The 12,029-nt window shown below is 50.8% G+C and overlaps 2 protein-coding genes across 3 annotated transcripts; both read right to left on the bottom strand.

Annotated features, from left to right (window-relative positions):
* Nucleotides 1-710: 710 nt before the first annotated feature.
* Nucleotides 711-5,590, bottom strand: AAFC00_006536 (uncharacterized protein; the record flags this gene model as incomplete). Of its 2 annotated transcripts, none has more annotated exons than XM_069346500.1 (2): nucleotides 711-3,422; nucleotides 3,482-5,590. In XM_069346500.1, the coding sequence occupies 2 exons, from the start codon at nucleotides 5,588-5,590 to the stop codon at nucleotides 711-713; spliced, it is 4,821 nt and encodes a 1,606-aa protein (XP_069199368.1). The 2 variants fall into 2 exon arrangements, with proteins under 2 accessions (XP_069199368.1, XP_069199369.1); XM_069346501.1 differs by having other exon boundaries at nucleotides 3,482-5,425.
* A 3,735-nt stretch (nucleotides 5,591-9,325) lies between these two features.
* Nucleotides 9,326-11,619, bottom strand: AAFC00_006535 (uncharacterized protein; the record flags this gene model as incomplete). The annotated part of the gene is made up of 2 exons (XM_069348342.1): nucleotides 9,326-11,133; nucleotides 11,439-11,619. The coding sequence occupies 2 exons, from the start codon at nucleotides 11,617-11,619 to the stop codon at nucleotides 9,326-9,328; spliced, it is 1,989 nt and encodes a 662-aa protein (XP_069199367.1).
* Between the last annotated feature and the right edge of the window lie 410 nt (nucleotides 11,620-12,029).

Genomic DNA, 12,029 nt, shown 5'->3' with positions numbered 1-12,029 from the left:
TGTCGAAATCTCATCTTCACCATGGTCGACAGCATGACAGCAACGAGCTGTGAGCACGATGTGCTTCGAACTTGAGGGATAATCACATTCTTCAGTTGTACTCTAGATATTCAACATGAACTTGCTCCTGCGATGAGCCTTGCATCCTACTGAAACTTGTTGCCTGCATCTTGTTGTTCTTTTGGTGCAATGTCTGTGTCATGATCGAACCCTCTTAGCTGCTGTGTGATCTGTAATAGCTTGCAAGGGCACATGGTAACCTCGTATCATACACAGTAGCTGGTGGTAGACATCATCAAACAGATGCAGTGTCAAGCCGTTCACCTAGACGAGCCGACCCTGCTGTGAAATTTGAGGCGGTGTTCATGATGAGGAATGTATCTCGATCGTGGGTTCCTTACTTTACCCCGGTCAAAGTCAAGCTGATCAATTACCACTGTCAGTGCGCGAAGAACTTTTGTGAACTGGCAAGAGCCTCGTGGGCAACGTGAATTTCTCAGATGGTGTGAAAAGATAATGTATATATGCAGTAGCTAGAAGGTAATAAGAAGTGATAATGTTACAATGCAGCTGGCATTCCAAAGCCCAAAAGTCATCAACGAAATAATAGTCCGCGAGACAAGAACGAAAAAAAATCCGATAGAACCTACGCCTTATCCCTTTCCGTTGACGCATAAGTTCAGAGACCAGCGTGGAGATCGGCCACTCCGTCAATCAACACTACCATCCCGACCTCTGTTTCGCCCACGCACAACACTCTCCCTGTCTTCATCGTCGTCATTGTTGTAACTAATACTCTCGCGCCTCTCCTTCTCGCGATCCAACTGCAGATTCAATTCTTCGACCTCGGCATTCATCTCTTCCAGTCTCTGTCTCGCTCCTCTGCGGTCAAGGAGACGTCCCTCACGCTCGGCTTTCAGTCTTCGCTCCATTTCCTTGAGGCGGTGCGCTAGTCTTTGCTCTGAGGGCTGGATTGGTGGCGTGGCGATGACGATTGGTTGTTGACGAGACGAGTTCGGTTGGTTCTGGAGTTGTTCGACTGCGTTTGTTGAGTGGTGGCGCATCAGGCTGTTAGCGATGTTCCGGGGATGCAGCATCGACGTGCCCGAGCCGCGCCGGGTTACTCCTTCCGATACAGATGAATTGGATCCTTGCTGCTGCTGCTGCTGCTGCTGTGGCGCGGACTGCTTGTAAAACCTCACTTCGGTCTTCAAGACTTTGATCTCTTGTTTGAGCTTTCCGATCTCTTCGAGGCTTTTGGTGCTGCTGCGGTTGGTGTTTTGCTGTAAGCGGAGGTGTGCTTGTTCGCGCCCTTGTTCTTCGATTTGGTCTTGCGCGTCTTTGACTGCTCGCTCAAGGAAGTCCATGCGCTTGATGCGGCCATCGAGGTTGATGGAGAGGGTTTGGTAGTCTTTCGCGAACGTCTTCTCGATGCCGCGGATACGTTGTTTGAATGATCCCATGAGCGACTCGATGGTACGTACTGCGTCGACAATGTTTCTGTTGAAACCCTGGAAACTGCGAGCGATGACATCGACTGACGGGACCTCGCCATTGATCAGGCCGTGGTTTTGTGCCCACTCGACGCCGCAAAGTGTCGATAGACGGTTCCACAACGCCAGAAGAAGATTGTTGCGATCGATAAGCTGGTCGCGGTACTGTTGTTCGAGCATCGCCATCTTCCGCCTGTCTTGGGTGCGAGCAGTCTCTAGCTCCAGGAGACGCGACTCATGCTGCGCTGTTTGACGACTGCTTAAAGAGTGGCCACGCTGAGACATCTCGTATTGATGCAAGTCGCGCCTGCGCGCCTCACGCTCTTTGTCAAGAAGATCATTGAGTCTGCGACTTTCGAGACCAGTGCTTTCGAGGAGGGCATCGCGGTCTCGAAGCACACGCTCCCTTTCAGAGAGTACACCTCTTGTCTTCTCGAGTTCGTCCATGGTCGCGTCAAGATCATTCTGTAGCCTCTCGATCTCGATGAACCAGCCAGTCCGTTTGCCGTTGAAGTCACCCAGCGCTCTTCGCAAGTTGCTTTCGATTTCATCCAGACTCTTCTTGAAGCTCGTAGCTTCAATTTCCTTCGAGCTAAGCGCACGACGCAGTCGTCTAACCTCGTCTTTCGATTTTGAGTTTTCAACATTGAGATCGTTGAGCACCTTCTGGACCTCTTGCTTGGATTGGTTATCAACGATCTCGCGCTGTCGTCGTTCCTCGACAAGACTCTCTTCGATCTCTTGCATCTTTTCTCTTTCGTCGTTGATGGATTGCTGTGCAGCGTTGAGACTGTTCTCAAGGTCGCCGATCTTGATCTTGTCTCCTTCTTGTTCCTCCCGCAGGAAAGAGATTTCACTATGCAGCGACTCGTGCTGGACTTCAAGTCTTTCGTTCTTCTGGGTGGTCTCACGAAGCTTCTTGTCCTGAGCTTCCAGCTCTTGGGTAGCCTCGTCGAGTTCTTGTTCTAGTGCTTCGATCTTCTTGAGAGCAACGGCTCGATCATCCTCTAGTTGCATCAAGCTGTTGTTGAGGTCCCGCAGCTCACGCTGAAGAGCAATGAAATCGTCCTCACGATCTTTCAGGTCAGAGGCAAACCGCTTCGCCTCTTCCTCTCGTGCATCGAGGTCGCCCTCTAGCTCATTGATAGCAGTGACTGCTTCATCCTTGAGCTTCTCGTATTGCACCTTCAGATTGGCTGCTTCACGTTCGCGATCGTCTAACGCTTGTAACGCAGCATCTCGCTCTTTCTGCAGAGCTTGTAGATCCTGCACGGCTGAATCGTAGGTATTCTCGAGAGTTTCGACTTCATTCTCGAGCTCGTCCACATAGCCGTTTCGTGCCATAAATTCTCGTTCTAGCTCTTGGTAGTCCATTCTCAGTGCAGCGTTTTGATCTCGGAGAGCACCTTCTCGTCGTTCCCATTCATCACGCTCGGTATCGCTCATGTGAGTGGTCATGGTTTGACCGCTTGCACGAGACGTCGCCCGTTGGTGTTGACGCGATATCGAGCGATCGAGGATACTATCGCCTGCAATCGATCGAGATCCATCGCCCCTCCGACTTAGGAGCTTGAGATCCTCAATTTCCTGCTGCAAGCGCTCCCTCTCCTTATTGCGAGACGTCAGCATCGAAGTCTGTGCTCCAAGATCACGTCGCAACTCGGCATTCTCGTGTCTAAGCTGCTCGACGAGAGTGACACTGCTGGAAGAGTTGGCACCACCGCGCTCCTGCGTATCAGAGCTGTCGCGGGAGACTGAGCGAGAATCGAATCTCTGCTGCCTCCTGAGATGGTTGCCAAAAGTCTTGCTAGCCGCCTCACTGGCCTTTTCGCTACGAAGTAGCACAAGCTCTTCTCTGAGCTTGCGTGCGTCGTCCTCGGCTTGTTCTCGTCGTGCAGTTTCGGTAGTGAGCAGATCTTTCCACATTTCCTGAACAGCTGGAGTAAGTACATTATTTGTGGCAATATTGAAGAAGGCTTTGTACTTACCGACTCCTCTTCGGCGGCACTCATTTCGTGTCCTTTCTTACTAGTCAAGGCAGAAATGTGCTCGGCCAGTTTCCTCTTTTCGATGTCTTTCGCCATGTTGTCGGCCGACAGACGGGTTATCTTGATCTGACATCGGTCGACTTCCTCGCTTAGTTGGGTGATTTCGTACTCGAGCTCTTCGTTCGAGCCTGCTGCCGCGGCTTCCTCGGCGCTCTTCTTCGCCTCGGCCAGTTCTTCTTCCTTTTCTCTAAACTTTCGTTCTAGTTCTCTGACGTGTCTACGCAGGCTCTGATTTTCCTTTCTCTCGTTCGCCAGATCGGTCTGGAATTGGACATTCTTGTTAATCATGTCCTTGACTCCTTCGTCGGATCTGTTCTGTAAGGCTTGATCGAGGAAATGGATCTTGAGTTTGAGATCAAAGTTCTCCTTGGTCAATTTGTCGATCTTGCTGTTCTGCTCCTTCAAGGTGAGGTTGCTACTACGGGGTCTGGCGCCTTGGAATGTGATGGTGCTTGCGGACTCGGGGCGTGATTTGTCCGGCGATATCGAGCCGTTGCGCTGGTGGTACTCGCGGGCGATCGTATCGGGAACTTGGATGTTCTGGACATGTTGAGCAATAACGGTGTCAGTTGGAGCGGCGAAAGCGTATGCAGTCTGTGGGCGAGGTGTCATAGGATCAGAGAGGACGGAGCTCCTATCTTCCTCCTCGAGCCTGTCGAGCTGCCTGTCGCTGCGCAGACTCGCGAGTACAGAGATTCCGCTCACACCGCGATTGAACATGGGCTTTTCGTCGTTGCTCTCTCGTGACACTGCCGATACCACACTGCCAAAACTCGGGAGTCGAGATAGAGCATTGGTTGACCCATGACTCTGGGCTGAACGATCGACATTCGAGGGGATTGCACCACCAGTCTGGAGAGCATAGTCTGCGTCGAGACCACTATCGTCGGGGGAGATGACTGATTCACCAGCAAATGAGTGTGAACTGAGAAGGCTCCTGGACGAGAAGTAGTTTGGTCTCTTGGCCAGACGAGACGGAGAAAGTGAGTGGACACTGTTTAAGGTTAGGAGTGAGCCTCGCTCGGATGGTGGAAGACCAATATCCTGTGGTTGCGGAGAGGCGACAGACAGATCGGGGACCATTGGGCTACTGATAGAACGTCGGCGAGGAGAGACATCGCCATTCTCGCCTTCGTACTGGTAGATTGTGCGATCATTGTGAGAGTGAGTCCGGCCATGTGTACGCTGTGCGGCAGCCGCAGCCGGAGAGGAGGGCTGAATGTCAGTGGCAGACATTTCATCGTCCTCGTCCGTAGTGGAATTATGGCTCCTGTAACTCTCCCGCCCATCATGATGAGAATTGATTGATTCGTCATGATCTTCTTCTTCGTCGCCGCTGTGTTCCCGCAGTTGCTGTCGACTGTTTCTCATTCCCTTGCCGGCTGTACTTGCTGTAGACTCGTCCAATGGGAGGCCTAATATATTACTGACCGGTGGTCTATCATCTGGGGATCCAAGGTTGACATAGGTGTCATCGGCTCCGACTCTTCCTTCCGCTGGCGCATAAGGTGCGACATCGGGTAGAAAGCTCGACTCGACATCCATCAAGTGTCTTCGAAGCTCGCGTTCGTCGACGGTGCTGTGTCCCGCATCGCTTCGAAGCTGGTCGTCTCTGTCCGTGTCCAGGAAACTAGCATTGGATCTCAGGAAGCTGTCCTCGTCCTCGTCGTCGCTGGGCAGGGGCGGCAGATCGTCGTCGTTGTCGTCATCGTGGTTGTTTTGATTATTGGGGTTGTTTTGCAGAGCAGCACGTAGCTTCCCAATCAGTCTTGCAGCATCCACATGGGCATCGTCCATCTCATCTGTGGTCGCTTGTTGGCTGTTTCGGTATTGTTGTTGACGCTGCTGGTCATGTTGACGGCGCGCATCACTTCGCGTCGTCATGTCTCCTTCTGCGACTGCCTCTTGTGTAGCTTCTTCCTCTTTCGGACCTTCCTCTATGTTGTGGCTGTTTCGACTTCTTTCCTCATCTGCATTGCTCCTTCCCAATCGGTCGTTTGCCGACGACGTCGTCGCTGCCGTTGTCGAACCTCTCTTTGGCGACACCATCGACTCTATTTTATGAGCCTCACGGAATATAGAGGCCTCGCTGCTCGATCGGATCAACGACAGGCGCATGCATTGGAGCCCTGACGATTGCATCTATGCATAAATCGTGAATCTGAAACCCCAAACAATAACACAAAAAAGTCCGGGGTTCGTGCTCCGCCAGCCACGCCAAGCTCCCGTCCTGGTTTGGTGCGTTTTCTGCTGTGTTGTCGTGTAGCTGAAAAACCCGTAAAGATCGTCGGTAGGAGACCCTCAATCTTCTGTATTTGTGCGTTGTTGGACTAGACTTGGGCCTGTTGATAGATTGGGCTTGATGATCATTTCTCATGAGACTTGGTGTATGAGTGGGTGAAGATGATATTCCACTCTACATATCACCGCCATGAACCTTCTTTGTTCCAGCCATGTTGCTTTCGATTCAGCTTGTCATGATTTTAAGCCGAATTCCCCTCTCCCGCTTTGTCCTACAGTACGCTCGCCCTATCTACCTTTGCTGCTAGCAGGGGATCCTGGTCGTCATGCCCAAAGCCAATCTGGACGATTTGTGTTTTCTGTGCTTCGTGCGTGTGTGCTGTCAGAGCACCGCGCGCTCCATCTCATATAACACAGACCCAGTCCATTATTAATTATCCGGCGCATCCTCGATCTCTGCGTCAAGTGGACTGATCATGCTCGAGATGTACACGTATGAAAGATTATATTGACGAAAGACAGATAGTTTCTAGACGCAAGCAATCTGAGATTCGCCTGATCACGAGCTTTTCGGTTTAGATATAACTCGAGCGCGCTGTTTTAAGACCTATTCAAAAGCTCGTAAACGGGGATCCTCCAAAAGTCTACACATTGATGCCTCCTCTAACATCAAAGTCACATCGAACCCGCCACTGTCCCCAGCATCCATGATCTGTACCAGACCGTCCAGATGCGGCATCACACCTTGCACGTACCGTGCTGACTTCCCACTGCCACTGAAGTCTACTTGGTAGGCATTCAGTCGTGTCCACGAGGTGACAAGAGTGTGTTGAGATCCCAGAAACGCCTGCCAGAGCCTCTGTGGACTACTCTCGTGTGCGGCGTCATGTAATCATGCCGAGATTGCGTCGGGCGTGAAGAGATTCAGCGTTCGACGTATCTCACCCGCTATCCTTCCCAGAGGACTCTCGCTGGCTTCGGCGCCGGTGCTGCTTATATACATCAACAGCAACGGTGATCCTACAAAACCCTCTGGCAACGGTGGCGATACCCGACCCCGAAGGCCGAGGGTGATGTCCATGTATACGGGGTCTTGCATGTCCTGGTGTCCTCTGGCTCGATTCAAGAGCATCCAGATGTGCGCGAGAAGCGCGTCCAGACGTGAAATTTGTTGAGTGGCAAGACTTGATGGAAGTGATGCTGTCGCTTCATCTTTCATTCTATGGATTTCGTCCGCCGAGAAGTGGATCTGGGCATGTTTGACGGGTAATGACATATTCCAACCCGGCCATGGCGGGTGCGTAGACGGACTCAGTTGCTGCTTTTCCAATACTTCCAGTGCAGGTTTCGTCGCGGCTGCAGACGACTTCGCCCAGCCAGGACATCCGGGAGCTTCTTCTGACCACCAGTCAAAGCGATGCATAGGTAGAGCGCGAGCTGTCTCGGCTATCTGCATGTCCGAGGGACCAGATGTGATCTTGCCTGCGTGTTGGTCAAGTAGATTCGGGTCGAAAACCGGTCGGGGATTGTATGTCCTCGACAACCCCGTCACAGCACTACGTGATCGCGCAGCCCAAGCATGCATAAATCCAGTGAGACAGTGTGCATCTGCCAAACAATGGGTAATCTTCATACTAATCCCATACCCACCGCATTTAAGCACAGTAACCTGCACCGCCACAGCAGGCAGCCCCTCAAACTCCGACATGTTGTTCAAGGCCAGCTGTGATGCAGGCACAAGTTCCTGCTGAGGAAACTCCGTAGCCATCCATATCTTCTGTGTAGTGGAACGTGCCTCTTGTGAGCGGACAATATCCGCCAGGTCAAAGTCACAGGCAGCGATGATCCAATCGACCCCTACATCAACTCCGCTACCGTAGACCACAATCGGTCGACCATATAGTCGCTGATGATTTCCGGATCCAGACTCCAAGTCATGTGCACCCTCTGATACATCATCTGATCCAACATCAAGCTCACTACGACCCCACCGAACCTGCCCAGCCCAATGCGGATACTCGCCTAGCGTCTCTCGAAAACTCGCCTCCAGTTGCAGCAAGAAGGCTTCATCATGTGCATTGGCGTTTTCGTCGCGGTCGTAAAGCCATATTCCTGCGCAAGGCGAGAAGCGCACTACTGTGGCGTCGAGTATCGATAGGCGCGTAGTGATGGGATTGGGGGCTGGGAGGGGAGCAAAGAGTCTTTTGGGAGGCTGGGCGTGGAAGGTGGGCATTGCATGTAACTAGAACCGAGTGATTTGGAGGTCGAGATGGTGGTATAGAGGTGCTGGGCTGAGGAAGTCGACGGGAAAGGTACGATTACCTACTATAGCCATAGCAACATTATATACACATATCGATCCTTTTCAGCACAGTACCTATATACCACATATTTACATTACGAAGTACACATCCACTCAAGAACGAGGAACAGTCTCCATCACCGCACTACAAAACTAGAGAAAGTGATAACAAAACAACAATCGAGTTTCCTCTCTCGGCCTGCGGTCTCGACGACAGAGTGCAACACAGCGCTACACAGAGCGATCAAAGTTAAGGTGCCGTAGATCAAGTAGCCGACTCGTAGAAAAAGCGGGGAAACAGTCATCTTCAACCTCTAACCTTTACACATACCTTATCTGCAACCTGTAATCTTTGTCGCATGGGCTGTGCAGAGATGTTCTCATTGACGGATCGTCGAGACGACGTGCGTGAACAGGTACTTGTCTCATCGTGTGCTCTTGAATATTCCGTCTGTCAACTGGGGTCTACGAAGAGATCTTGATCGACGACATTGCACTTTCTCCAAATCCGGCGTTTAACGAACAACTTTCTAAGAGATATTCGATTAATTGTGAGCTACGTAAAGTACATTCTCACGGTTCCCCCAGGGGTATCTGACCATTCGCCAATAATCCTCCTCTATCCGCCCAGCTCTCTCCGCGTCATTATGTTCGTTTCTTGTTTTCGTCCTGCAAACCAGATAGCTTCAATGGTCTCGCATTGGCTAGTCTCTCTGCTTCCTTCCCCTCTGCCTACATCTCTACTCTCTTCTCTCTTCTCCGCCCGTGTGCCTCTGCTATTGTGGAGACCGCTTTCACATGCCTTGAGAGATGACGTCGTACGCTTCACCAAATCCATTGGAATCAAGGCCGGATATGCTTCTTCCAAAGTCTTCGTCGAGCCGGGATGATCAGCTTATGCGTCCTGACTAGATACCGACAAGCTACCGGAACGCATCGATGTCGTAAGTGAGACCCGCATTGGCCATCCTTCGCATCAACAGCGTCGTCATTCTATGGCCCAATGTTCATAAATGAGATGCGACCTTTGGCGTTTATTTCTGCCTGTTGGTGTGGAGATGCTATCGGTCAAGGGACCTCATGTGGCTGTAGCGGATGCATCACGTACTAGTCGTCGACCAGACGTCGAGTTATGGTTACATGCTTGACAGTGTCATGGTCTGACACTGACATTGCATTGAAAAACAGCAACGGAGAATCCGTGTTGGGACCGCCTGTCGGTCTGTAGTAAAAAAATTCCTTCAAAATGTCCAGTTTCCAAGAAGTGGCTCAGACTGACCATTCGACAAGGACGCATCGAAAATGTCCATAGAGACTGAGGCTTCGGTATTCAAACCCCGAAGCATATCGGTCCACTCTTTTTCTTCCTGCTCGTAAGCACCGAAGCCATCGTCGAATAAACTCTCTTCTTGATTTGCTGGCGGCGCTTGCGCAACTAGAAAGGGGTAGCGCCTAACAATTGCAATCATCTCCGAGTGTGGGGTCCTTTGAGTGTTGACGGGAGGCACCGTCGTATCGTCAAGTTCGTGAAACCCTGCATTCCTTACGAATTGAATGCACGCATTGTACGTCTTTTCGGCAAGCCCAAAGGTCACTCTCATTGTGCGAAGCACTCGAATGTTGATCCGAAGCATAGAGAAGATCTCTTGCTTCTCCTCAGGTGTGGTCTGCCGTAGGGCCGCTGCGATAAGAACTTGTGCCGAATCGAGCATGCTGATAGCAAGCCAGGGATCAATAAAGTTGTGCATAGGGTCTTGTTCCAGCACCTTTTCCACGAGACGCGACATCCGTTTCGCATGTAGAATACTCTTCATAGTACAACTCAGAGCAAACTCTGTAGGTGCCAAAGAAAGGAAGAAATTAGTCGAGGCTCGGGGATGATTTTCGATCCACAATCCGTAAAGCTGACAATTACAGTGATGAAACCACGTGTGTATCATTAGTAACATGTCGAGTTGCCTGCTGCTTCGGAAGTTCTGCATTTGTTGTACTTCGAACGAGATATTCGCTCGTAGAGTTTGCCTGAAGTTCTCCAGGGATTTTGCTAGGTGATGGAAAGTCGATCCAGCCTGCCACGGATATGTCTGATCAATGGAGACAAGAGACTGGTTGAACCTCATAATCTCACTTCGGATGATCACCACCTTGATGTAATACGCGCATGGATTGGTTGCGCTGACTTGTTGCGGGTCCCCCATGGGATCTTGCAATCGAAGGGTTTGACAATGCAGGCCTTGGAAGAAATTCCAGGCATTGCAAGGTAACGGAAGCTTGTCCATGAGGTTTGCATTGCTGTGGACTTCATCGCATAACAAGAGACAGTGTAGTACATATATGGACCACATAAGTCGGACCCTGCTCTCCTGCCGCGCGAAGTTTCGCGCTTGCGCAGCCGATTCGGCAGGTGGTTCGTAGGCATTCATTTTCAGCTGTAACGCAACTCGAAATGCCAGAGCTATGTAGTTCCAGGCTGGTACGAAATTGCCTTCTTGAACATGATGCAAAGCCAAGGTTTGCAAGATAGCTACGTTCGTCATGGAAACGACGTCCATGGCACTTGCAAATTGCGTCTTGACTGTTTCAATCCATCTCTGGCCTTGTTCCTGCATCATGGTGTCATCCTGGAATTTGGCGCTGATACCACACACTGCCATTAGCAAAAGCCGAGGTGATGTGCCCCTTTCCAGGGTCTCAAAGAGAGATCCATGATGCAAGAAGTTATTGCATGATACAGGATGGACTCGGTTGAAGTAGGCATCGATGAGCAATCGCAATGTATTACTGTCGGGTAAAGACGAATCATCAAGCGAAAGACTAGTGGCGCGGCTGTCGCGTGGGGTGGTATTAGTAGGTGAAGTGTTGCTACCTGGAGTATGTGCTTGCGATGTGCAGCGAACATTGCGCCGTTCACAAGTTGTACAAGGCCGGCCTCCATCGCACTTCAGCTTTCGCTTCCTACATGGGTCGCAAGCGGCAAGCGTTCGTATCCGCTTATGGCCTGCTTCTGTGACATTCAGATCAGGTGTGACTCGTCGAGTCCGTGGAGAACCTTCTGTCAAACATTAGTTTATTTGTTTCCCCTGATGCTAAACAAAACGTCTTTGCATGGTATCCTGCAGGGCCTCTGGAATCCATTATCCTCAGTCCACAGAAACCTGCTGATCCGGCTGCGCAGATATCGCCATTCTTGCTATGAACACCAATGGCTTGGATAACAGCTAATACGAGTCCAGATAATCAAGGTATCCAATGCGATTCCAAGTCGTAGCGCCTTCCTTTCAGAGAAGATATAATCTCGGCTCTCTATGACTTTCCCCCCGCCTTACACCAGGATAAGAAAGCAAAAGTAATTACCTGATCGAAGCCACCGACACTCAATCCCAAGTCTCTGGCACCGAAGACAAACATCTCGCGTGCCGTCGCATTTTACCTTCCTGGCAGCGCATGTAAGACAACGTTTCGGGCGATGCTGCTTTTCATTTGCAGTTGTGACTGGTTCCTCTGGAGAGGACATGTCGTTCTTGGGCGACGACATTGAATTTGCATTTTTCACTTCCTTGGTGGTAGAGGTGCTCCTGGGCATGGAATGCAAGGTATGGAAGTCGCTTCAAGCGAGATCCGGGGGGAAGCGTCAGTATAATAACAAAAGGACTGTGTCGGACCCTGATTGCCCGAGTCGAACTCAACGATAACAAATATGCAGAGTTGATTGGATATGACAGATGGAAAGATTCTTTAGATGAACGACGCGTAAGACCATCACTGGGTGAAAAGTAGGGTTGTGAATGAACATGATGCTGTCTCGAATACGTTGTTAACTGTCCCATCTTGGCTATGCCTGATGTTCTAGGGGCAAGGAAGCCAAACTCCAGAGGTATCGCGATCTTTTCTAATTAGCACGCAATCGTGCATGACTCGAGCATCTCTCCGTTTTGTCCCACTATC

This window comes from Neodothiora populina (genome assembly GCF_041146345.1).
Source record: "Neodothiora populina strain CPC 39397 chromosome Unknown canker_contig_8, whole genome shotgun sequence".
NCBI lineage: Eukaryota > Fungi > Ascomycota > Dothideomycetes > Dothideales > Dothioraceae > Neodothiora > Neodothiora populina.
The sequence above is the reverse complement of the archived record's forward strand: the minus strand, read 5'-3'. Positions and strand labels throughout refer to the sequence as shown.